Here is a 26,820-nt window from a genome sequence, read left to right on the forward strand (position 1 = left end):
GCCAGCTTCCTGGCAGCGTGCACCTGGGGGCAGCAGGGGACGGCTCCTGTTCCTGGGGCCCTGCCACCCATGTGGGAGACCCGGCTAGAGCTCCGGGATCCTGGCTTCTGCCTGGTCTAGCCCAGCTGTTGTGGCCATATAGTGAGTGAACCAGCAGATGGAAGATCCCTCCCCCCACTCCCTGTGTTACTCTGCCTTCAAATAAATTAACATTTTTTAAAATAAGGCTTTTAAACATGTTTTAAAAGATTTATTTATTTATTTGAAAGGCAGAGTTTTAGAGAGAGAAGGAGAGACAGAGAGAAAGATTTTCTGTTTGCTGGTTCACTCCCCGTATAGCCTCAGCCAGGAGCCAGGAGCCAGGAGCCAGGAGCTTCCTCCGGCTCCCACGTCAGCAGCAGGGGCCCAAGCACTTGGGTCATCTTCTGCTGCTTTGAAAAGCAGAATCATAGGCTGGCCGGCACCCCGGGTTCTAGTCCCGGTCGGGGCGCCGGTTCTGTCCTGGCTGCTCCTCTTCCAGGCCAGCTCTCTGCTGTGGCCCAGGAAGGCAGTGGGGGATGGCCCAAGTGCTTGGGCCCCGCGCCCAGAGGAAGACCAGGAGGAAGCACCTGGCTCCTGGCTTTGGATCGGCGCAGTGCGCCAGCTGTGGCAGCCATTTGGGGGGTGAACCAACGGAAAAGGAAGACCTTTCTTTCTGTCTCTCTGTCTCACTGTCTAACTCTGCCTGTCCAAAAAAAAAAAAAAAAAAAAAAGGGCAGAGTTATGGAGAGGTCTTCCATCATTCCCCAGATGACCCCATAGGGCTGGGCCAGGCCAAAGCCAGAAGCCTGGAACTCTATCCAGGTCTCTGACAGGGACCCAAGCACTCGGGCCATCTGCTGCTGCTACCCCACGTGCATCAGCAGGGAGCTGGATAGGAATTGGAGCAGGCAGCTGCTTAACCTGCTGCGCCACGACCCGGGCCCCCAGAAAACTGGCTTTTAGAGTTTATCAAAAAGGCAGCTCCTGCCTGTGGCCCTAGAAGAGCTAAAGCAGCGGACAGGAGCGGCTCAGGGTGGGCTATCCTCTCCCAGATTACTCTGCCGCGCAAGGGGCAGACAGCCGCAGGGCTGGGGCCGGGAGAGCCGAGGCCGCAGAGGCAGGCGGGGACGGCAGCGAGCTGTAGCATTACCCGGGCCAAACACAGGCCAGGAATCGTGCCAAGAGAAAGTGCAGGATTGGCAGCCGAGGGATCCCGGGTGGACTTTGAGGAAAGATTCTGCGCCACAGCACGAGGCCGCCTGCTCCGGCGTCCGGGAGAACTCTGGCAGCAGCCCCCTGCCCAGGCATGTTCTCACGTAATTGTAGCCAAATGTGCCTTGGGGGGGGGGGGGGGCTGGTGGACGGAGGCAGCCTCGGCCGGTCCAGCCGCAGACTCCTTGGAGGCCCCGCTTGGGACCCGACAAGCCAGTCGCTGGCGTTGATTTTCGGCAGCGTGGGAACCCCAAGGCCTGCGTTTTGAAAAGAGGGTTTTAAGCTCCCCACTCCCCGGCCAAGGACAGACAGGTGGGGTTGGGAGGGGGGGGGGGCATGGCGTGGCCTCCGCCGCTGTGTTTTCTGCCAGCCGTTGCAGGCTGGGAGCCCCCGCGGGAGCATCCATCAGAGCCGGCGGGGGGGGGGGGGGTGCTGCTCTCGCGGAAGGGGATTCTTAGCAGTGCTGCTGGAAGCGTCCGCTGGTCCGAGTGCTTCCGGGAGAACGACGCCTCCTTATCCCCCTGAAAAGTTTCCACTCACTCTGCTCACTTCTGCCTCTGTGACCTGAACTCCTGCCCCAGAACTTGGTTGGTCTGGGTTCCTTCTTTTTCGGCTAGCACTGAGGTTAATGATGGAAAGTGACACCGGCCAGTTTCTCAAGTTGTGCAAATACCTCATTCTGCTGTACAGGGAACGCTGCTTCCCCCAGGCCCCTAGGGAGAGTCGGAACTTTTTGCCTATTGGGCCATAGCCAAGGGACCGAGAGTGCAGAATCAGGAGTCAGCGCCACTGGGGGTGGGCCTTCCTTTTCAAGCGAGGAGACAGCTGTGCAAGGCTGCCTCTGGGCAAGAGATGGCCAGAGTCGTGCGAGGAGGTCAGGGCACAGCTGTTTTCCTAGCTGACATTTATGCCCAGTGTGTAGGTTTCCTGTGTTGAAGAGAGCTGGGGGCCGGCGCTGTGGCATAGCGGGTAAAGCCGCCGCCTGCAGTGCCGGCATCCTATATGAGTGCCAGTTCGAGTCCCGGCTGCTCCACTTCCCATCCAGCTCTCTGCTATGGCCTGGGAAAGCAGTGGAAGATGACCCAAGTCCTTGGGCCCCTGCACCTGCATGGGAGGCCCAGAAGCAGCTCCTGGCTCCTGGCTTCGGATCGGCACAGCGCCGGCCATTGCAGCTATCTGGGGAGTGAACCAGCGGATGGAAGACCTCTCTCTGCCTCTCCTTCTCTCTAACCCTCAAGTAAATAAATACATCTTAAAAACACACACACACACACACACACACACAGAGCTGGACCCTCCGTCCTGTGACACTAGGAAGATGTATCTCAGAGGCCGTGACACTTCCTACCGCGTGACCCTGCAGGTGACTCCCGCTCCGGGACACTCCTCCTGGCAGTCTTGGGCTGGATCTGAAAGCTGCCTTGAATCACGGGATTTAGTACAAGGTCGGAAAAGAAACAAAGCTGCTTTGGTTCCCACAGGGAGCCTGGTAGGTAGCGTCGGGGAACAGTGTTAGCTGCACCAGCGCGACCGTGCCGGGCACCAGAAACACGTCTTCCAGAGGATTCCAGCGGTTCAGCGTCAGGCTCTGAAGCCCGCAATCAGCTTGTGTGAAACAGATTGCTCATCTCTTCCTTTAATGCGGCAAGAACGCAGAATCCAGACGAGGAGCCAGCTGCACGGTCCCTTGCGTGCCCTCGCAGGCTTCCGGAATTACAGACAACTCAGCGTGAAGGAAAGATGTGCTGGCCACCATCATTCCGAAAGCGCAGGGCTTCTGCGAGGACAGCTGTCGCATTGGAGGTCTGCTGCAACCTGTGGTCCTCCGGCTGAGCATCCCAGGACAGCATGCGAGTCCCAGGGACACAAGGAAGAAAGGGCTTCTCGTTCAGAAATGAAAACAGGTGTAAAGGGGTTGGTGATGACATCAGTCCCCCCTCACCCTCGATGAACAGTGACAGTGGCATTACGTAGCTTCCCAGAAGTCCCCTAAGGTACAAACGCAGGAATGTTTTCCACCTGCTCCAAGCAGACCCCAGAACAGCGTTTGCCTTTAGGGTAGACCTTGGGGTCCCAGAAGAGAAAGACTTCTCCTTATTCCAGCTTCCCTCTTTGCTGTCACTGGGGTGAACCTTTGGCACAGTGGTTAGGCTGCTGCCTGGGACACCCGCAGGCCACAGCAGAGTGCCTGGGTTCAGTCCCGGCTTCCGCCGATGTGCACCCTGGGAGGCAGCAGGTGACGGCTCAAGTGCTTGGGTCCCTGCCACCCACGTGGGCGGAGACTTGGATTGAGTTCCTTTCTCTGCTGTCGCAGGCACGTGGGAAGTAAGCTAGCATATGGGAGATCTTTCTTAAATAAACTTGAAATTTTATTTGAGGGGCAGAGAGAGAAACAGGAAGTGCTCCCTTCCGCAGATTCACTCCCCAAACACCTGTCAATATCCAGCTTGGGCCATCCTCACTGCCTTCTAGGGTCTGAGGTACCAGGCAGAGAGCCAGAGCCAAAGGCGGCAAAGGCAAGCAGTCCAGTGTGGAATATGGACATCTCAACTGGCATCTGAACTGCTAGCCTAAGCACCCTCCCCTAGAACTTTAGCTTCAAAAGCTGCATCTGAGGGCTGGTGCTGTGGCGCAGCAGGTTAAAGCCCTGACCTGCAGCACTGGCATCCCATATGGGTGCCAGTTGGAGTCCCGGCTACTCCACTTCCAATCCTGCTCCCTGCTGATGTGCCTGGGAAAGCAGCAGAGGGTGGCCCAAGTCCTTGGGCTCCTGCAACCATGTGGGAGAACTGGAAGAAGCTCCTGGCTTTGGATCAGCTCAGCTCTGGCCATAGCAGCCATCTGGGGAGTGAACCAGCAGATGGAAGACCTCTATCTCTGTCTCTACCTCTCTGTAACTCTGCACTTCAAATAAAATAAATAAATCTTAAAAAAAAAAAAAAAAGCTGCGTCTGGGGGCCCGTATTGTTGCACACCTCCCATGTGAGTAACGATTAGAGTATCTACTGCTCCACTTCCAACTCAGCTCCCTGCTGATGCACCTGAAAAAGCAGGACAAGATGCCCAAGTGCCTGGGCCCCTGCACCCACGTGCGAGACCTGCAGGAAGCTCCTGGCTCCAGCCTGACCCTGCCTTTGCCCCTGCCGCACCTATTGTGGCCATCTAGAGAGTAAGCCAGTAGGTGGAAGATCTCTTTGTCTCTCCCTCTGTAACTCTACCTTTTAAATAGAAAAATAAAAAAGTTACATGTGTTGGTGTAGCTATTAAGCAAATATTCTAATATTCCCATTTCAAGAATTTCCATTAGCAAGAATCAAAAGGACTGGTCCGCAGTGCACACCTGCCAGAACACTGCTAAATGCAAATTAAGGTGACGGCTGGGTCTGTAGGTAGATGTTCCTGTACACCACTAAGGAGCAGGAGCTGCTTGTTTGAGTTTTTGAAGATGTATTTATTTATTTTTCTTTTGGAAGGCAGAGAGAGAGAGAGAGACAGACAGACAGACACACCTTCTATCTCTTTGCTGGTTCACTCCCGAAGTGGTTGCAACAGGCAGGGCTGGATCAGACCAAAGCTGGGAGCCTGAAGCTCCATTCTGGTCTTCAACATGGATGACAGACACCCAAGTACTTGGGCCATCATCTACTGATTTCCCAGGTGCATTAGTGGGTGCCGATCAGAAGTGGAGCAGGGGCCAGTACTGTGGCAAAGTAGGTTAAGCCTACGCCTGTAGCACTGGTATCTCATATGGGCACCAGTTCATGTCCCAGCTGCTCCACTTCCGATCCAGCTCTGTGCTATGGTCTGGGAAAGCACTGGAGGATGGCCCAAGTGCTTGGGCCCTGCACCCATGTGGGAGACCTGCAGGAAGCTCCTGGCTCCTGATCAGCCCAGCCCTAGCCATTGCGGCTATTTGGTGAGTGAACCAGAGGATGGAAGCCTCTCTCTGTCTCTCCCTGTCTCTGGCTGTAGCTCTATCAAATAAATAAATCTTAAAAAAAAAAAAAGTGGAGCAGCTGGGACTCAAATCAGTGCTCATATGGGATGTGTCATAGGCAGCTGGTTCAACACATTGTCGTCCCACAATGCCAGCCTCATTTTTTTTTTTTTTCTAATTACTTTACTTGAAAGAGAGAGGGAGAGACAGAGGATCTTCTACCCATTGGTTCTCTCCCCAGATATCTGCAATGGCCAGGAGCCAGGAGCTGCTTCCAGGTCTCCCAGTGAGTGCAGGGGCCCAAGCACTTAGACCAACTTCTGCTGCTTTCCCAGGCCATAGCAGAGATGCTGGATCGGAAGTGGAGCTGCCGGGACAAGAACCAGTGCCCACATGGGATGCCAGCTACCCACCACATGCGAAGGCTGGCCGCAGGAGCTGATTCTTAAGAGACTTTCATCTCCCTTCTGGAGAGAAGCAATGCAGCAGGATCACCATACAGCAGTTCGCTCAGCTCTATCCTCGAGAAAACAATCCAGTTTTCCTCAAATGTTAACAGTGGCATTTTCCTTTCTTAGATAAGCCCACTGACCTCACTGCACGAACCAACACGTTAGCAGTCACACAACGTGGCCCAACACGTTCGCAGTCACGCGACGTGGCCCAACACGTTCGCAGTCACGTGATGTGGCCCGTGTGCGGCAGCTGAGTCTTTTGAGTCGTATCTGTAGCTTGTGTACCCCGCCCACACTCGGCAGCAGGTGGTTCGTTCACCGAGTTGCCAAGGCCTCCAGTCTCCCAGCCCTTGAATGAGGACAGCGTCCCTGTGCAAGCCGGAGGTGGTGCTGTTTCGGTGCCTGACACTACGCAGTCCATCTGTGTTAGTCAGCTCGGTGTCACTGGGTAACAAAGCAGCTGGCTTATTCTGGCTCGCTGTTTTGAAGGTTCAGTCCATGATCAGGTGGGCCCCTGTGACTCTGTCATCTGATGAGGCAGGGGGATGGCAGTGGTGGATGCCATCAGCACGTGGTGAACCAGGAAGCAGGAGGGCTGGGCTCAGCTCAGGCCTTTGTACTCTCCGGAGACCTACCTTCCCAGGGCAAGCCCTCAATGGCCTGAGGGCCTCCCTCTAGGCCCACCAATGGACACCATAACTGGATTAAGTCCACCTTCTTAGTGCCTTTAACACAAGGCTTTGAGAGTGCCACCTGAAGAGTCATTTATTTGAAAGGCAGAGTTAGAGAAAGGGAGAAACACAGATCTCCCAACTGCTGGTTCGCTCCTCGCTTGGCCACAACAGCTGGGCCAAGCCAAAGCCAGCAGCCTGAAAATCTCCCCATCCAGGTCTCCCACAAAGGTGCAGCGGCCCAGGCACTGGGGCCATCTTCTGCCGCTTTCCCAAGTGCAATAGCAGGAAGAGAAGTAAGGAGCCAGGACTGGAACCAGCACGAGCGTGGGATGCTGGCGTCACAGCGCCACTTAACCCGGGCCCCACAACACCCATGGTCTGCATGAGCTTGGTAGCACATCCTATTCAAACCATGGCAGCATTTTCATGAGTCACATTTGTTGACAGTCTACAAAAACAAAACAACTCAGATTGCTGGAGGGCCCACAAAGTCTCAGGTGTAACAGCTGTTCACTTTCTAAGAGCTGTGGCGCCTGCGTCCCCCTGCACCAAGCCTCTAAGTTGAGAAGACTTTCCCTGGCTTCCGTCGGTCTGGTTCGGCCCACTTCCATTAGCTGGAGCAGCGGCAGGAAGCCGTCATCTGGCCCCTCGCTGTACTACTGAAACGCTTTCACGCTGCCTTCTGAATCCGGGCCGGGAACACTGAGACGCCGATACAGATCCCACCCAAAAGTCGAGTTAGACACACACATTTCACACAGGCCAAAATAATTCCAAAGTTTGGTAATTTTAATGCAATGTCATTGTTCAAGGTCATAGGGGGTGTATTAACTGGTTCACTTCTTGAAGAGAACACTAACGGCTTCTATCTTACGTTACTGTGTCAAATTTAAACATGACTCTTTGGCCCTTCTTAAAAAACACTTCGTTTACACATTTTGTTAAGATTTTTCTTTTTTTCTGGAACATTCTGAAACCTTCAACTAATCTGGAAACCTTTGATGATCTGCGCACTGCTCTGGGCACGGCCTTTGGGAGCTCTGTCCCACCTGTGCCAGAAGGCTCCATCTCCCAGCTGGTGGTGGGGCTGCTTGATGGGAGCAATCAGAGAAATGAGGAGCACGCGCTTTGTACACGGCTTCTAATTCTCTTCCCTAGCGCAGCAATCCCCTCGGCTTCCTCAAGGTCCCACGTGCAAGACACGCCCTCAGCCCAAACAGCAGGGTTCTAACTAGTGTAAAAATAGATTTAAATAAAATAGAATCTCTATAGGGAAGAGAGTTAGGGTCTGCTTTGCATTCCCTCTCTTGCTCCAGGACAGCTGTGATTCAAGCCCAGGGAGGACTTGCGGAGTCGTCTGCCCTAGTGAAAGTTAAGAACATCTGAGTACATTCATTCTGCAAAGTTACAGGGAACATTTTGGGGAAATGCTGCAGCATGTCCCATAGAGATGGATGGCACTGGGGATCCAGCTGGTGCATTAACAAGTAACATGTAAGACACACAGGACATCAAAGGGGACGAGGCCTACTCACAGGCTAAACACTTCTGAAATGTGGTCATTGGAAACCTTTGGCTAATTATAAAGCAGAAAACAAAACCCATCATTTAATGGTTCATCTTGTTAACCTATCCAGCCACCTCACCTAGAAGCGAACTTCCGACAAGGGTCTGAACCGATCTGGCCCCATTTCTGTGAGTTACGGAGTGTCGGATGATCATGGCTCTGGAGAAAGGACCCAGCCTTCGCTGGCCAGAGAGGCAGCGCGTGACTGCTGTGCAGGGGCTCTGCGGGAATCCCCACTTTAGCATTCAGAATCAGCCTTCAAGCATACGTGGAATCTGCACAAGCTCCCTCTAGCTGCAACCTGAACCTGCAGCCTAATCTTCTGTAAACACTCCGAAAACACTGATACCAGCAAAACGCATAATTAGCTCGTCAGAGGCCTCCTCCATCTCCAGAGATGGTGAATCTCCCTGCTTCTTGTTGCTAGATGCTAGGAAATCCACTCTGAGGTCTGAGTGTTGGAGCAGCCATTAAGCATCCTTTCTTATCTGAGGTTCATAATGATGTGTGGGGTCACCAAAAATAAACGAAGTGCAACTGCCACCATTTTTTCTGACACTGGGTCTACTCAGTCGGCCCCTGGTGATTTGTGCTTTCTGGCTAGCCTGAGAGCAAGAAGAGATGGCTGCTGGCCACAGGCCAGTGCCGGCTTTACAACCCCAGTCTCTTTTCATCCAACATTCAAACAATTCTTTAACTCCCCAGAGGGAGGGAGGGAGGGATGACAATGACAGGAGACTAGGCCAGGGAATTTTCCTAACTTCTCCGTAGCCAATGGGAACCACCTTCAAAGCAGCTGTGGCCACCTCAGGGAGGTGTGGTGCTTTAGTGCTAGTTAACAATACCTTTGAGGTTACAAAAAAAAAAAAAAAAAAAAAAAAAAAAACAACCTTTAATGTCTTAAACCTACCCCAGAACTGTATGTCAAGAATACCAACTCAATAAATACAAGAGAAAAATGAACAGCAGAGTTGGGACATCTACCAAGCAGGAAGGCAAAGTGGTCATCAGAACGTCTGAGGTTAGTGAACTATTCAACTTTCCATCAGCTCTCCCGTCGGCACCCTCTACATTCCACACACCGCACACCAGCAAATGAAAAAGCCGAACGACTGTGGCGAGATCCTCACTTGCACTTATTAGGGCCCACCCACACAGGGAGCTGAGGGTCCCGGCACACCCCCGTCTCAGGAGGTCTGTCTCTCGGAAGGTCACTTGCCTCTCTTGCTACGGCCCTTCCTGGAGGGCAGCTTCCCAGGGCCCCCTGACGAGGAGGGGCTGGAGGCAGCAGCCACGGGGATGTTGATCTGTCCCTCCTGGATTTCCTGGCGTGCCTCAGCAGGCAGGTGGTTGATCTTCTGCTGCGCCTCCAGGTAGAACATGACATCACGCAGCTGCTCCTGGATCTCTGTTATCTGCAAGTCTTTTTGGTCACAGGTCTCCTTCAACACCCTCTCCTCCTCCTTCAGCTTGTTCTGCAGGAGGACCTGGTTGGCTCGCAAACATTTGTTCATTTCCTGCTCCTCTTTAAGTTCAGTTGTGAGTCTGGCCACTTTTGTGTTTAGCTGAGTGCACCTTTTGCAAAACAAAGGAAGACAAAGCACATTTTCATTTGCTGACACAGTCCTCTTTCTGCTCTGGGATTGCACAGAGGAGCCACAGCCTCAGAATCCACTGAGAACAGACCCCTCCCTCCTGCGCTGTTTGCCGACCTTGCAGTCAGCTGCACAAAGCAAGAATTTTGCTCCAGTTAACCCAAGTGTTCAAGATACTTTTTGTTTTAAGCATCAGAAGTTTTCCAATAGCAGAAACTACTCTGTGACTCATGGCAAAACTTCTGCTCCTCTGAGGTCAGTGGTTAAACAGGTGCCTTAGAGACAACTGTGATAAGGAAGTTATGAGGATAAGTGACATTCTTGAAGAGTCAAGTGCTCTGACCTCACTGCATTTGCTGGGGAAGGGAAAAAACGTGCTTATTCTAACCAAAGGGTTTTCAGGATTTGGGAGTGTCCCATTCTTGCTGCCCAATCTTACTCATAAGGGAGGAATTACAAATTAAAACACCATCTGAGATACCATTTTTATGTATCAGAATGCCAGGGAGCTTAGACATGGGAAAAGAGGCACTCCTACACACTGGCACTGCAGCATCAGCTGGAGAAAGACTTTGGAAGTCAACTTGGCAATGGCTGCAGGAGGAGAAAATTCACAGGTCCTTTGACACAGGTGAAGTAGACAGGCATACAGGTTAAAATTGATCAGACTAGTGAACTGGAAAACCACGCCCCTGTGTGACCTCATGCTCCTACCTGATGCCTTTGCCACGCCCCTATGTGGCCTCATTCCCCTACCTGGCCACACCGGGGTGCCCACCAGCCAATCAGGTTAATTAACCACTCCCCTTTGGAAGTGGGTTAAAAGCCTGGGGCACCGTGTGCCCGGCCCTGCTCTTCTTCCCTGACCTCTTGCCAGGACAGGGCTTGCTGTAGCCCTGCGCCTCCAGGGTGCGTGGCCTTTGGGCCATGTGCTCTAGGCTTCCCGGCCTAGATGCTCATCCACGTGGCTGGTTCCTGTGCTTGGTATGAACCCCTATTCACCTCTCTCCCCTAAATAAAGCTCTCACTCTCTTATGCACCTTTCTTACTAAATAAAAGCTTAAAACATACCATGCTGCCTCGTTTATCTGTGCCGGTATTTAGAATTCTTCTCTAAATACTAGGCAAGAACCCTCTCGGGCTTATTAATATCGGGGATTTGGTAATAAGTCTAATAATCGTAATAATCGTAAGGCACCCCAAATTCCAGTAGCGCATGTGGCACCCCGGATAGCATTTCTAGTGAACTTTAAGGGGCCACATTTCAGCGTAAATTTCAGGGGGTGTTGTCTGATTTCACAGGTATTCTATATAATAAAAATATTCAGGACTATGCAAAAAGACACCTGGAGAAGATGCTTAGCACAGCACTGACTGTAACAGTGTAAGACTTGAGCTCACTTAAGTGTCTATCATCAGGGAGCTGATTAACACTGGATGGGCACGGGCAGAGTGGTTAAGATGCTGCTTGGGACATCCACGCCCCATATCAAAAGTGTGCCTGGGTGTGTCCTGGCTCAAGTTCCATTCCAGCTTTCTGTTTCTAATCTGTACCCTCGGGGCAGCAGATGATGGATCAAGTACTTGGATTCCTGCCCCAATGGAAGACCTGGACTGAGTTCCAGGCTCCTGGCTTTTGCAGGTCCAGCCCCAGTTAGTGTAGGCATTTGGGAAGTAAGCAGCAGATGGAAACTCTGTCTCTGTCTCGCTGCCCTTTAAATAAGTAAATTAAAGTGAAAATTACTATGGTGTATTCATATATTGGAGTACCAAGCAACTGATACAAAGAACATGAATCTGAATGTGTAGTATGAAAAAAAAAGGGGCCAGCACTGAGGCGAAGCAGGTAAAGCCACCGCCTGCAGTGCCGGCATCCTGGGTGGGCACCGGTTTGAGTCCCGGCTGCTCCACTTCCAATCCAGCTCTCTGCTATGGCCTGGGAAAGCAGTAGAAGATGGCCCAAGTCCTTGGGCCCCTGAACCCACATGGAGACCTGCAAGAAGCTCCTGGCTTCAGACTGCCACAGCTAGGGCCGCTGCAGCTAGCTGAGTGAACCAGCGAATGGAAGACCTCTCTCTCTGCCTCTCCTTCTCTGTGTAACTCTTTCAAATAAATAAATAAACAAAAAGATTTTGTGAGACATGTGGGCAGAGCTAGAGGTCTAGAAGACTATTCACTGGCACCATCGATACTGGCTGCCTCCAGGGCTGGCGCTGTGGCACAGTGGGTAAAGCCGCCGCCTTGACCCACCATCCCGTAGCAGAGCACTGGTCTGAGTTCCAGCTGCTCTGCTGCTGACCTAGCTCCCTGATGATGAGCCTGGGAAAGCAGTGGAAGATGGCTCAGCTGGCTGGCCCCTGCCACTTGTGTGGGAGACCCAGGGAAGTTGGATCAGAAACAGAGGAGCTAAGACTCAAACCAGGCACTCCGATATGGGATGCAGGCACCCTAACTGCTGTGCCAAACAGCAGCCTCTCCATACTATCTTTGCAGTCTTTCTATAAGTCGAAATTTATTCCCAAATGTTTCCAAATAGTTTTTCCTTAAAGACCAATTACTCCCCCTCAACAGACCAATTACTTGCTTTAAATATATATTTTTAAGCATAAATGAGATAGTAATTGCACATTTATGGTGTACAGTTTTTTTTATCCATTTGTATGAAGGAGGTAAAAAATACATTTTTTTAATCTAATTTAACCCACAGGGGTTGGTATTGTGGTACTGCAGGTTAAGCTGCTGCCCGGGACCCTCACGTCCCATGAGCACTGGTTCCAGTCCCAGCCACTCCACTTCTGAACCAGCTCCTGCTAATGTGGGAAGCAGCTGATGACGGCTCCACTGAGTAGCGTTTACCCATGTGGGAGACCCAGATGGAATTCCTGGTTCCTGGCTTTGGTGTGGCTCAGCCCTGGCTGCTGCGGGCATTTGGGAGTGAACCAGGGTAAGAAGATATCTCTGTCACTTGCTTTTCAAACAAATTAACCTTTAAAAATACCTTAAACTGGAAGGATCATTTCAATCAAAAGCAACTTTCTTCCCTAAAAAACAGCCACGGGGGCTGTTCCTGCCACGTGGTTCGTGAACGTTTGCCCCATATCCACTCTCGCCGACCTCTCATTCCCGCTCCAGGACAGAGCCGCGGACGGCGACGGCTCAGACGGAGTCTGTTCCCTCACTGCTAGTTCTCAGCTCCGCGGCTCAGAGAAGCTGCAGGCTCCTGACAGGAGGGCACTGCTCGCTGAAGGTAAAACTAGAAGACACTGCAACGGGCCCAGCGCACAGACACCAGGAGGGAACGCTGCATCCCCCGCGGGCACGGACGCTGCACGTCTACGAGCAGCCACGGTGAGCCTGCTCGCCACTCAGGGACACCCAGGAAAACCTGGCGATGAACACACTTGGAAGACAAGGTGTTTCCAAAGGAACGCAGGCGACACCTGCTTACAGAGCCCATCACGGTGAAACGGTCAGCCAAGGCACACAGCGGCTGCACCTACTTGCGCTCCACAGACTGCTTCTCTTTCAGGAGGTCACTCAGCCTCTGCTCCAGGCTGTCGCATTTCTCGATTGTTTCCTTAAACTTGGTCTTCATGTTGTTAATCTGAAAGGACAGAAATCCTACTCATTTGTGAAGCAAAACTGCATGCTCTCTGGGGATAGTCCTAACTCCCCCTCCCCAATTATCTGAGCAAAATTTTTACAAACCAACTTTAGAAGTCCACAATGATGAATTCCAACCTTGATCCCTTCTTCTGCCCTATGTGAACATTGTATGAGGCCCCAAAACAAGAATCTCTCCAGGGAAACCCAGAATCAGGTCGGTTTCTCCTTGTCCACGCCCTACGGCTGGGGTGCTACTGGCCACAGGACTGGTCAGGAGGAGGACAGTGGCAGGACAAAGGGTTGTGTCGTTCACTAACTATGGATAAACAACATTTGTTGCCAGAAAACAAAGCATTCTTTCACGCAGCTCAAGCTTCCTGCTTGGGGCTGCCCGCGCCTCCATCACAGCCCTACCTAAGAGTAAACTCGGGGTTCAGTGTTTCATTTCCCTGTCCTTGGCCTTAGGAACGCGATCAATCCTAGACTCCTCCAGGGTGGAGAGAACCACCAGCGGAGCCCAAGGGTCTGCATGAAGCACTTCAGGCAGCCATGCCGGATATCCTGCAGGAAAAGCCACTAGCGAGGCGACAGTGTCGAGTCCACAACTTGACCCTGAGTGGCAGCGACTGTGTTCTGCCTCTGCTGAGTGTTCCCCGAGGCCGACTTTCCCTGCGGCGCCACAGTCAAGCCCCGTTAAGGACTAGTGAGTCAAGTGACTTCAAGCGCCTCTGGAAAGACACCTCTATGTTTGGTAGGTTCTTGTAGGAACCTTACCAATCATTTTTCACTACAGATCATTTTTAAACTGGAGTTAAGGGACCAGCACTGTGGTGTAGTGGGTAAAGCTGCCACCTGTGACACCGGCATCCATATGGGCACGGGTTTGTATTCTGGCTGCTCTACTTCTGAACTGGCGCTCTGCTAATGGCCTGGGAAAAGCAGTGGAAGATGGCCCAAGTGCTTGGGCCCCTGCCACCCATGTGGGAGACCTGGACAGAGTTCCAGGCTCCTGGCTTCAGCCTGGCTCAGCCCTGACAGCTGCTTGGGGAGTGAACAGGCAGATGGAAGAACCCTCTCCCATGCCAGCCCCCCCTGTAGCTCTGACTTTCCAATAAATAAATAAATCCTAACAAAAAAGGAGTTAAGAATCGATTTTTTTCCATTTATGGACATACTTGAGAGCTGGACCCCGCCTGCTCAGCAGCAGGGCAGTCACGACCACCACAGAGGTGGCCCCAAGCTCAGCTCTGCAGCCCCCATCTGAAGGCTCAGGTGTTGGTAGGGACCCACAACGTCACTAATATTCATGTGGCGATTTTTTTTTTTTTTTTGGACAGGCAGAGTGGATAGTGAGAGAGACAGAGAGAAAGGTCTTCCTTTGCCATTGGTTCACCCTCCAATGGCCACCATGGTCGGCGCACCGCGCTGATCCGAAGCCAGGAGCCAGGTGCTTCCTCCTGGTCTCCCAGGCGGGTGCAGGGCCCAAGCACTTGGGCCATCCTCCACTGCCTTCCCGGGCCACAGCAGAGAGCTGGCCTGGAAGAGGGGCAACCAGGAAAGAATCTGGCGCCCTGAGTGGGACTAGAACCCGGTGTGCCGGCGCCGCTAGGTGGAGGATTAGCCTAGTGAGCCGCGGCGCCGGCCTCATGTGGCGATTGTAAGAGTGTTTATCTAATATTAAGGGAATTACCGAATTAGATAGTGTTCCACACCAGAAAATGATTTCTAGCGCCTAATTATACACAAACCCTCAGGGGTCCCTTGGTTTTCAAACTACCTTCTTTGGAACCTTCAGGGTTCCTTGAACTTTCTGGAGAAAAGAAAAAAACCACACAGGTAGAGTTCCAGGCCCTGCATCCGAGTTCCCACCAAAATCGCGCTACTCTTCTCTTTTACACGCCAGAGTGGTGAATGGTGGCCTTTGAAAACGTGGGAACTGCTGCCCCTGCCCAGTGAAACAGCAGGTGAGCACTGAAGCCCTGGTATCTCTGCCCAAATTTATTTCCTTCTATTTAAAAGGCTCAACACCATTTTGTTGCCTCAGAAGTTCACATTCAGCTCCTCACAGCAGCTGTTCCTAAGCTGACAAACCAACTGGCTGACTCAAATTACAAACTCTTATGTATGTACTTCTGATTTTTAAAATGGAATTACACAAGGCATTAGAAAACCTGATTGAAGTAACAAACAAACCAACCCTCCTAAGATCCTCCCCCAGTACCCAGAACACTCAGGTCTTGAAATCCAAGGTTTCTTTCCAGAGGCAAACAGTTCTGCAGTTGTTATCGGGCTGAGAAGGGACGTGTCTAGGATTCCTTCTCCCTGCACGCTGCCTCCCCCGCCCGCCACACTGCCTGGCCACAGGCATTTCAGCCGTCACCGCACCAGAGACCTACTTCCTCTGCCGCGTCCTTCTCCATCCGAACTATCTTGTTCTCCCAGTAGATTCGCTGAGATTCCAGCTGACTCGTTAGTAAATATGAATACTAGAAACAGAAAATATCAAAACGTAAGTCACTGCTGTCAAGTTTCTGAAATCTAATTAAAGGCTGACCTTTCATGATCTAGAGAAGAATATGCAGCCATGAGAATGAACATGACACTTTAGCTCCAACCTGCTTAACCAGCGCTGGGCTGGGCAACAGACGTGACAACTGCACTTTTATCCTCCTGGGGCTTACGTTCTAGCTGGGGGAGTGTTCAGTTATAAGAACTGACTCTGGCCAAGCTGACTCTAAGAAGAACTACAGGGGGCTGGTGCTGCGGCACAGCGGGTTAACACTCTGGCCCGGAAGCACCAGCATCCCATTTAGGTGCCAGTTCGTGTCCTGACTACACCACTTCTGATCCAGCTCTCTGCTGATGGCCTGGGAAATCAGTGGAAGATGGCCCAAATGCTTGAGCCCCTGTACCCACATGGGAGACCAGAAAAAGCTCCTGGCTCTTGGCTTCAGATTGGCCTGGATCCAGCCATTGTGGCCATTTGGGGAGTGAACCAGCAAGGATGGAAGACCTTTCTCTCTGTCTTTCCCTCTCTAACTCTTCCACTCAAATAGATAAATAAAATCTTTAAGAAGAAGCGAAACAAAACAACAAGAACTACAGTGATCATGCATAACTCAAACCCACTCATCCACTTACCTGCCTCTGGGGAGCTGTCCTGCCCCTCACAGCTCACAGCCACCTGTCTAGCACTAACAGCACGTCTTAGCACACCTGATCACCGCCATGTGCCCATCACCTGGACTGCATCTCTACCTCAGTGTCTCCAGTGCTGGCACATGCGGGGGTTACGGAAGATTGCTGCCTGACTGCATGAATGAATGAAGCCCTGGGTAAGGACAGGGAGGGGATGGACAGTAAATGACAGTAGGAGCTGAGAAGGTTGGAGCTACAAGGGCTCTTGACAGACAGGAGGAACCTGACAGACCAAGCTCTGATCCCAGGGACCCACTGGACCACAACAGAGTGCTGGATGCTTTGGATGCTTAGAATCGCTTCAGAGATGAGCTGCAACACTGATGAGGCTGGGGTGCCGAGGACAGCAATGGGGTCTGTGCGAGGTGGTGGGGTGTTGTGTTGTGCAATGTGGGGAAGGGTAGGCCCAGGCCAACAGGGAGCAAGAGCACATCCCTAGTTTAGGGGTCACTCTAGAACAGCAGAAGTGCAGGGAAGGGATGATTGGAATGTCTGGGCCATAAGGACGTATGCTCCACAAGGGCGGGGAGTTCGCTTCGTGCCTGTAGGTGGACAGAGTGCAGCCCTCAATAAACGCCTCTTGAATACAAAATGCTCACACACATTCTCAATGTGGAAGAGTTACTCATTCTAAAAATGTAACAAAAAGGGTTTTATCTTTTTCATACCAGTACCATATTTTATTTATTTATTTATTTTTATTTTTGACAGGCAGAGTGGACAGTGAGAGAGAGAGACACAGAGAAGGGTCTTCCTTTTACTGTTGGTTCACACCCCAGTGGCAGCTGCGGCCCGCGCGCTGTGGCCGGCGCAATGCGTTGATCCGATGGCAGGAGCCAGGTGCTTCTCCTGGTCTCCCATGGGGTGCAGGGCCCAAGCACTTGGGCCATCCTCCACTGCACTCCCGGGCCACAGCAGAGAGCTGGCCTGGAAGAGAGGCAACCGGGACAGAATCCGGCGCCCCGACCGGGACTAGAACCCGGTGTGCCGGCGCCGCTAGGTGGAGGATTAGCCTAGTGAGCTGCGGCGCCGGCCGTGCCATATTTTATTAATGGTAACGTCAGCCTTACTTTACGCCACTTTACTGAAAACCTGTAGATGAGGAAGTTTTGCAATGTCTATTTCCTTCCAAGGTTAAAGTATTTAAAACAGGACTATGTTAAACTTCCCCTTCATTTACATCAAATTTATGTATCAGCTTTATAGTACATATGATATACTGCTATGAAGAAAAATCAGATTGTATTAATTCTGCTGTTTCTTCAAGTACATGAATATCCTCAAATGGCTTTAAGTACACAGGCCTCTAATTTATAAAATACATAGTGTGAGGGACTGGCATCGTGGCACAACCACTTAAAGCCACATGCTGCAGCACCAGCGTCCCATATGGGTGCAGGTTCGAATCCCTGGTGCTCCATTTCCCAGTCCTTGAGGCCATTTAGGGAGTGAACCAGCAGATGGAAGATCTCTCTCTGTGTCTTTGCCTTTCTCTGTAACCCTGCCTCTCAAATAAATGAATCTTAAATATATATATATATATATATATATATAGTTTGAGTACACAGCTGAATAGAAAAGCATCCAATTCATAGAATGCCAGCCTCGTCGACGTGAGAAAGTTCCTGAGGTTGGACAAATGCTACTGGGTCTTCCGTCCTCTGGCCAGGTCTGCTCAGTTTCTAACTGCCACTGTGATGCCAGTGAGAACATTTCTCAACTTCCAGCTTTACTGCAGCTATGGGAGACAAACAATTAATTACCCTGAACCTGAGATATCACATTAAATTCGGAATATCACATTGAAAACAGTAAGCACAGCAAAGCTCAGACTTCCAAAGAAAAACAGATGGAATGAAAATATTTTAATAATCCTTCACAGGAATGATAGAACTTTTTGGAAAAAAAATTAGATACAGAGTGAATGGCAAAATTTACAGTCCAAGCAACCCTTCAAGTTGTAACAGATGTCAGTGCCAACTCATCAAAGTCTTACCTCTAACTGTAAGGCATCTATTTTCTCTTCCTGGCAGGTGTCGCCCTCACACTCATACTGGACTATTTTCCCATCTGTTTTACTTGCAACCAGTCGGTGGACATAATTATCTAAAGAAAAGAAGTTGTCAATGAAAGTGCGTCTCTTCAGGATGAAAAGGGCCTTCATATGTTTCTACCTCTGGCAAAATTTTCGTTTTTACAGACCTAAATGAAGTATCTTATTTCTTTAAAACTGGGTCAAATCATTTGAATTTTGGAGAGAGTGAGCAGGCAAGAGTGGAAGTGTTAATTCTCTTTACGAAATGAGGCTCAGGCCTGGTGCCCTCAGAAGCCCAGGAGGATGCCATCGGGAAGATGACATTCCAGACTGTGAGAAGAGGAGGTTCCACAGAAACACTGCCAGACAGAAGGAGTCCAAATTAGAAACGAGAGTGGTGCTCACCTCCAGCATAGTCCCAGACTCGGTGGTTGGTGAGCTGCATGGCATACGTGTGCTGTGTCTCCTCAAAGTGCTTGTAAGCATGTCGACTGACATACCGCCCACATCCTATGTGGCCACATATCAAACAAATCCAAAGGTTCTGCCGAGAAGGGAAGATCTTCGTTAGATAAATAAAAATACTGGACCTGGCCGACTCCAGGTGGGAAGAGACTGACAGGAGGGGACTGGGCGTTGTCTCCACAGGGGTCATCAATCAGTAGGAATCTAAAAGCCAACCATCAAGGTCCATTTTCTGGCTCAATCAATTTCTTCGCTCTGATTTCTGAAGAGTGCTATGTAAATAATAAGCAAAAGATTCAGCTCATTAGTAAAAGCCCAAGCCTTTTAAAACAACAGAGTGCAGGGGCCGGCGCCATGGCTCACTTGGTTAATCCTCCGCCTATGGTGCCGGCATCCCATATGGGCGCAGGGTTCTAGTCCAGGTTGCTCCTCTTCCAGTCCAGCTCTCTGCTGTGGCCCGGGAAGGCAGTGGAGGATGGCCCAAGTGCTTGGGCTCCTGCACCCGCCTGGGAGACCAGGAGGAAGCACCTGGCTCCTGGCTTTGGATCAGTGCAGCGGCGGCCATAGTGGCCATTTAGGGGGTAAACCAATGGAAGGAAGACCTTTCTGTCTTTCTCTCTCTCACTGTCTATAACTCTGTTAAATAAATTTAAAAATAAAAAAATAAATAAGAGTGCAAAAACTTGACCTGCCAGCGCCGCGCCTCACTAGGCTAATCCTCCGCCTTGTGGTGCCGGCACACCGGGTTCTAGTCCCGGTCGGGGCGCCGGATTCTGTCCCAGTTGCCCCTCTTCCAGGCCAGCTCTCTGCTGTGGCCAGGGAGTACAGTGGAGGATGGCCCAAGTGCTTGGGCCCTGCACCCCATGGGAGACCAGGATAAGTACCTGGCTCCTGCCATAGGATCAGCGCAGTGTGCCAGCCGCAGCGCGCCAGCCGCGGTGGCCATTGGAGGGTGAACCAACGGAAAAGGAAGACCTTTCTCTCTGTCTCTCTCACTGCCCACTCTGCCTGTCAAAAAAAAAAAAAAAAAAATTAAAAAAAAAAAAAAACCTTGAAAAATTTTGCTTAGGAGTCACATAATTTTTGTATTCATGTCTGGCCTGACCCTAGACACAAAGAGAAAAAAAATCAGTCTTAAAATGAATTCTTTTAAAAATTTAAACCTTAATGAGAAGAAAATCCCAGACAATTAAAGCTGTGCTCATCATTCTTTTCCATCACCCATTACTTACTTCTTGAACACCACACTCAAAACACTTGTTTTCTTCTACTGGCTCTGGCGTCTGACAGTACCGGCACACGGGACACCTGGCCAGGACACCAAGAGACAATGGCACCCATTAAATATAAAAAGATTCTAGTTATGAAATCTGAAAGTCATAAAAATTGTCACTATGCTTTTTTTTTAATCATAAATAAGTATATATCATTTAAAAGACAAATGTGTTTCACTTTTTAAAAAAGATTTATTTATTTGAAAGGCAGAGTCAGAAAGTGGGGGGAGAGGTGGAGAGACAAAATGAGAGATCTTCGACCTGCTGGTTCACTCCCTAAATGGCCACAACAGCCAGGGCTGGGCCAGGTTGAAGCCAGGAGCTTCATCAGGGTCTCCCAGATGGTTGCAGGGGTCCAAGCACTTGGGCCATCCCTTGCTATGTTCCCAGGAGCATTAGCAGGGAGCTGGATGAGAAGTGGAGCAGCCAGGACTCGAACCAGCACTCATGGAATGCTGGCACTGCAGTCCACAGCTTAACCTGCTATGCCATAGTGCTGGCCTGACCTATTCTTAAACAAAAGAAAGCATGCAAAATCTTGTTAAGAGGAGGAAAAGGGAAAAATGTTGATCTGCCTCATACCCTTTCCCATTCTTCTGTCTAAATCTCAGATTGCAAAGCTCAATATTTATGGGTGGGGCCAGCGCTGTGGCTTAAGGGGGTAGAGGCACCATCTGCAGTGCCGGCATCCAAGCTGGGTGCTGGTTCAAGTCCCGGCTGCTCCATTTTCAGTCCAGCTCTCTGCTATGACCTGGGAAAGCAATAGAGGATGGCCCAAGTGCTTTGGCCCCTACAGCCATGTGGGAGACCCGGAGGAAGCTCCTGGTTTTGGATCAGCACAGCTCCGCCCATTGTGGCCAGCTGGGGAGTGAGCCAGCAGATGGAAGACCGCTCTCTCTCTCTCTGCTTTTCTGTGTAACTCTTTCTTTTTTTTTTTTTTTTTTTTTTTTTTTTTTTTTTTTTTTTTTGACAGGCAGAGTGGACAGTGAGAGAGAGAGACAGAGAGAAAGGTCTTCCTTTGCCGTTGGTTCACCCTCCAATGGCCGCCGCTGCAGCCGGCGCACCGCGCTGATCCTGGCAGGAGCCAGGAGACAGGTGCTTTTCCTGGTCTCCCATGGGGTGCAGGGCCCAAGCACCTGGGCCATCCTCCACTGCACTCCCTGGCCATAGCAGAGAGCTGGCCTGGAAGAGGGGCAACCGGGACAGAATCCGGCGCCCCAACCGGGACTAGAACCCGGTGTGCCGGCGCCGCAAGGTGGAGGATTAGCCTATTGAGCCACGGCGCCGGCTCTCTGTGTAACTCTTTCAAATAAATAAATAAAATCTTTAAAAAAAATACTTATGGATAAGAATGAAGACTTGAGGGGCCAGTGTTGTGGTGTAGTGGGTACAGCCACCTCATGCGATGCCAGCATCCAACAGCTGGCTCTCAAATCTACGGCACATTTTACTGAATTAAAAATAATGGAGGACAGTGATGTACTTTCTGAAATGCACAAGACATCTCACCACACAATAAATATCACGTCAAAGATACCAGTGCTCCATTGAGTATTCAAGTTTCAACGTATGAAAGAGCCAATAAAAGCCGCACTGAAAAAAAACATCCACTAACCCTTTGCTTATATGCAAGACAAAGTAATAGTAAGTGCTTGTCAGGAATATATATTCACAAATACATATACATATATATAAAGATTAATTTATATATTCATAAAGGTTTATTTATTTGAAAGGCAGAGTTAGGGAGAAGGAGAGAGAGATCTTGTATCCACTGGTTCACTCCTCAAATGGCCACAACAGTCAGGGCTGGGCCAGGCCAAAGCCAGGAGCTTCTTCAAGGTCTCCCACACGGGTGCAGGAGCCCAAGTACTTGGGCCATCCTCTACTGCATTCCCAGGTGTGTCAGTAGGGAGCTGGATCACAAGTGGAGCAGCCAGGACTTGAACTGGTACCCATATGGGATGCTATAACCTGCTAACCACAATGCTGACCCCTGGAATAAATTTTTTTTTAAAGATTTATTTATTTATTTGAAAGGCAAAGTTACAGAGCAGGAAAGAGGGAGGGAGGAGAGAGAGAGAGAGAGAGAGAGAGAGAGAGAGAGATATCTTCCATCCACTGGTTCCCTCCCCACAGTGGCCACAATGGCCAGAGCTGGGCAGATCTGAAGCTGGGAGCCAGGGGCTTCTTCCAGGTCTCCCATGCAGGTGCAGGGACCCAAGCACTTTGGTCATCTTCAGCTCCTTTCCCAGGCACATTATGAGGGAGCTGGAGCCAGGATTCGAACCAGTGCCCACATATGCGATGACAACACTGCAGTCTTAACTACTATACCACAGCACCAGCCCCAGGAATAAATTTTTGAAAAGATTTATCTACTTATCTGAAAGACAGAGTTATAGAGAGGAGAGGGAGAGAAGGAGGGAGGGAGGGAAGAAGGGAAAAGGAGCGGGGAGGAGGAGGTGGAGGAAGAGGAGAGAGTGGGAGAGAGAGAGGGAGGGAAGGAAAAAAAGGGGGGGGGGGATATTGATCTTCCAGCTGCTGCTTCACTTCCCAGATGGCCACTACAACCTGGCCCAGGCAAGCTGAAGCCAGGAGTCCGGAGCTAAATCAGGATCTCCCATGTGGATGGCAGGGGTCCAAGCACTCAGGTCATCCTCCACTGACTTCCCAGGCGCATTAACAGAGAGCTGGGTCGGAAGTGGGGCAGCTGGGACATGAGCTGGCACCCATAGGCGATACCAGTGTTGCAGGCAGTGGCTTAACCAGCTACAACACCAGCCCACGTCAGGTATATTTTTGTTGGTTGTGCAAACATGACAGGAAGTGGGTTATAATTGAGCCTGACTGAACTGGCATCAAGAAGAAAGAATGCTCAAAATATAACTAGTATCAGTGTGTCACCCCAACCGAGTACAGAAAACTAAGAAAAGGAAACAAGCAGGAAGAACATGAGGTTCCCATCACAGCAAGAAGGCCCTATCTGTGTTTCCTAAGGGAAAGAGCCAAGTCCGTCTCTGTAACAAAAGAGGAGACAGAGGACAAACTCAAAGAAATAACAGAAATGGAAGCCAGGGGCCGGTGTTGTGGCCTAGCAAGTAAAGATGCCACTGCGATGCCAGCATCCCACATCAGAGTATGCATGAGTCTCAGCTGCTCTGCTTCCAATCCAGCTCCCTGCCAATGGGCCTGGGAAAGCAGAAGACTGCCCGAGTGCTTGGGCCCCTGCTGCCCACATGGGAGAAACATGCAGTTCCTGGCTCTTGGTTTCGGACTGGCTTCACCCCTGGCTGTCGCAACCATTTGGGAAATGAAGCAGCAGTAGCAGATTTTTCTCTCTCTCTTCCCTCTCCCTTTCAAATAAATAAATAAATCTTGAAAAGAAAAGAAGAAAGAAATGGCAGCTGGTGAGTAACTAGCAGTTTGGTCAAGAGCAGAAACCATCTTTGTATCACTCTGTCAGTGTGATGGCTGTGGCAGAGGTGAGATAAGAAAACAAACGGGGGCCGGTGCTGTGGCATCTGGGTAAAGCCGCCGCCTGCAGTGCTAGCATCCCATATGGGTGCTGGTTTGAGTCCCAGCTGCTCCACTTCTGATCCAGCTCTCTGCTATGGCTTAGGAAAGCAGTAAGAAGATGGCCCAAGTCCTTGAGCCCCTGCACCCTTGTGGGAGACCCAGAGGAAGCTCCTGGCTCCTGGCTTCAGATCGGCGCAGCTCCAGCCATTGTGGTCATCTGGGGAATGAACCAGCAGATGGAAGACTGACCTCTCTCTCTCTGCCTCTCCTTCTCTTGCAACTCTTTCAAGTAAATAAATATTTCATTTAAAAAAAAAAGACAAATGGAATTTTTAAAAAAAAATTAATTCTGAAATCTAATTTAGATTGTAGATCATGTGCTAGAATGATCTTTCAAAAATGAAAATGTAATAGGGGAGTAATAATAAAGCATAGGGAAAAATAAACTTATTTGCATTAGACAACCAGCACTCTAGGATATATCATCTCATCTATTAAAAAAATACTTGACAAAGTCTTTCTGTCTTCTCTCCAAACCTAATTCCGAGTTTCTTCAGTGAGCCCTTCCATTCTGGCCTTCTCTGACTCCTTCCTGGGGCAGACCAGGCGCCCCCGCTGTCTCCTACGGCAGCCCCTCCTGAGCATCAGGCACTGTCTCTGGCTCCTTCCGTCTCTCCTGAATCACACCCACCTACGCGCACACACGTGTAAACGCCTTCAGGCTCAACTTCCTCAGGGAGGGCCTGGATTTGACTCCTCCTCTCAGCACCTACCGCTGTAGCATGTGTATTTTGAAGTTCCAAAAACACTCACTAAATCAACTGCATGCCTTTGCGAGTACACACTATGTTTCACACCCTATACAGTGGGTTCCATTTTTGTCCCAGTTCTGACATTCTCTGGCCATGAGTTTGAGCATGCTAATTCTCACCTCCGGGCCTCAGTTCCTCCTCGATAAAGTGAGGAGATAGGACTGGACAAGGTGGTTCCTGAGGAAATTCCTACTTTAAAATGCTATGGTTCCGGCCAGCGCCACAGCTCACTAGGCTAATCTTTTGCCTGAGGCGTCGGCACCCCAGGTTCTAGTCCCGGTTGGGGCGCCGGATTCTGTCCCAGTTGCTCCTCTTCCAGTCCAGCTCTCTGCTGTGGCCCGGGAAGGCAATGGAGGATGGCCCAGGTCCCTGGGCCCCGCACCTGCATGGGAGACCAGGAGGAAGCACCTGGCTCCTGGCTTCAGATCGGCACAGCACGCCGCCTGCAACGCACCGGCCGCAGTGGCCACTTTGGGGGGTGGACCAACGGAAAAAGGAAGACCTTTCTCTCTCTCTAACTCTGCCTGTCCAAAAAAAAAAAAAAGGCTATGGTTCCAGGGCCCAGCATTGTGAGCATTGTGGCATAGTAGGTAAAGCCACATCCCACCTGGGCACCGGTTCAAGCCCTGGCTGCTTTATTTTTTTTTTTAAAAGATTCTTTTCTTTTCTTTTCTTTTCTTTTCTTTTCTTTTCTTTTCTTTTCTTTTCTTTTCTTTTCTTTTCTTTTCTTTTCTTTTCTTTTCTTTTCTTTTCTTTTCTTTTCTTTTCTTTTCTTTTCTTTTCTTTTCTTTTCTTTTCTTTTCTTTTCTTTTCTTTTCTTTTCTTTTCTTTTCTTTTCTTTTCTTTTCTTTTCTTTTCTTTTCTTTTCTTTTCTTTTCTTTTCTTTTCTTTTCTTTTCTTTTCTTTTCTTTTCTTTTCTTTTCTTTTCTTTTCTTTTCTTTCCTTCCTTCCTTCCTTCCTTCCTTCCTTCCTTCCTTCCTTCCTTCCTTCCTTCCTTCCTTCCTTTCTTTCTTTCTTTCTTTCTTCCTTTCTTCCTTTCTTCCTTTCTTCCTTTCTTCCTTTCTTCCTTTCTTCCTTTCTTCCTTTCTTCCTTTCTTCCTTTCTTCCTTTCTTCCTTTCTTCCTTCCTTTCTTCCTTTCTTTCTTTCTTCCTTTCTTCCTTCCTTCCTTCCTTCCTTCCTTCCTTTCTTCCTTTCTTCCTTTCTTCCTTTCTTCCTTTCTTCCTTTCTTCCTTTCTTCCTTTCTTCCTTCCTTTCTTCCTTTCTTCCTTCCTTTCTTCCTTTCTTCCTTTCTTTCTTCCTTTCTTCCTTTCTTTCTTCCTTTCTTCCTTTCTTCCTTTCTTTCTTCCTTTCTTCCTTTCTTTCTTCCTTTCTTCCTTCCTTTCTTCCTTTCTTCCTTTCTTCCTTTCTTCCTTTCTTCCTTTCTTTCTTCCTTTCTTCCTTTCTTCCTTTCTTTCTTCCTTCCTTTCTTCCTTTCTTCCTTTCTTTCTTCCTTTCTTTCTTCCTTTCTTTCTTCCTTCCTTTCTTCCTTCCTTCCTTTCTTCCTTCCTTCCTTTCTTCCTTCCTTCCTTCCTTTCTTCCTTCCTTCCTTCCTTCCTTCCTTCCTTCCTTCCTTCCTTTCTTCCTTTCTTCCTTCCTTTCTTCCTTCCTTTCTTCCTTCCTTTCTTCCTTCCTTCCTTCCTTCCTTCCTTCCTTCCTTCCTTCCTTCCTTCCTTTCTTCCTTCCTTCCTTCCTTCCTTCCTTCCTTCCTTCCTTCCTTCCTTCCTTCCTTTCTTCCTTCCTTTCTTCCTTCCTTTCTTCCTTCCTTTCTTCCTTTCTTCCTTTCTTCCTTCCTTCCTTCCTTCCTTCCTTCCTTCCTTCCTTCCTTCCTTCCTTTCTTCCTTCCTTCCTTTCTTTCTTCCTTTCTTCCTTTCTTCCTTTCTTCCTTCCTTCCTTTCTTCCTTCCTTCCTTCCTTCCTTCCTTCCTTCCTTCCTTCCTTCCCTTCCTACCTACCTACCTACCTACCTATCTACCTATCTACCTATCTACCTATCTACCTATCTACCTATCTACCTATCTATCTATCTGAAAGACAGTTACAGAGATGCAGAGGCAGAGAGAGAGGGGATTTCCATCTGCTGGTTCACTCCCCAGATGACCGAAATGGCTAGAGCTACACCGATCTGAAGCCAGGAGCTTCTTCTGGGTCTCCCACATGGGTGCAGGGGCCCAAGGACTTGGGCCATCCTCTACTGCTTCCCCAGGCCACAGCAGAGAGCTGGATTGGAAGTGGAGCAACCAAGACTTGAATGAGCACCCATATGGGATGCCCACACTGCAGGCAGCAGTTTTACCCACTACGCCACAGCACCTGCCCCTGCTTTACTTCTAATCCAGTTCTCTGCTAAAGGCCTGGCAAACAGCAGAGGTTGACCCAAGTGTTTGGGCCCCAGGAACCCACAAGAGACCCAG

General features: G+C 50.0%; 1 protein-coding gene across 1 annotated transcript in view; it reads right to left on the reverse strand.

Moving 5' to 3' along the window:
• Positions 1–7,067: 7,067 nt before the first annotated feature.
• BRAP (BRCA1 associated protein) overlaps positions 7,068–26,820 on the reverse strand; it is a 39,351-nt gene continuing 19,598 nt past the window's right edge. Inside the window, exons 7-12 of the mRNA XM_002719751.5 lie at positions 19,998–20,073; positions 18,706–18,844; positions 18,262–18,371; positions 15,464–15,553; positions 12,962–13,065; positions 7,068–9,441 (exon numbers count right to left, since the gene is read on the reverse strand). Coding sequence (XP_002719797.1) covers positions 9,078–9,441; positions 12,962–13,065; positions 15,464–15,553; positions 18,262–18,371; positions 18,706–18,844; positions 19,998–20,073 — 883 coding nt within the window. The 3' untranslated portion in view covers positions 7,068–9,077. The remainder of the gene's footprint in view (positions 9,442–12,961; positions 13,066–15,463; positions 15,554–18,261; positions 18,372–18,705; positions 18,845–19,997; positions 20,074–26,820) is intronic.

This window comes from Oryctolagus cuniculus, chromosome 21, assembly GCF_964237555.1.
Source record: "Oryctolagus cuniculus chromosome 21, mOryCun1.1, whole genome shotgun sequence".
NCBI lineage: Eukaryota > Metazoa > Chordata > Mammalia > Lagomorpha > Leporidae > Oryctolagus > Oryctolagus cuniculus.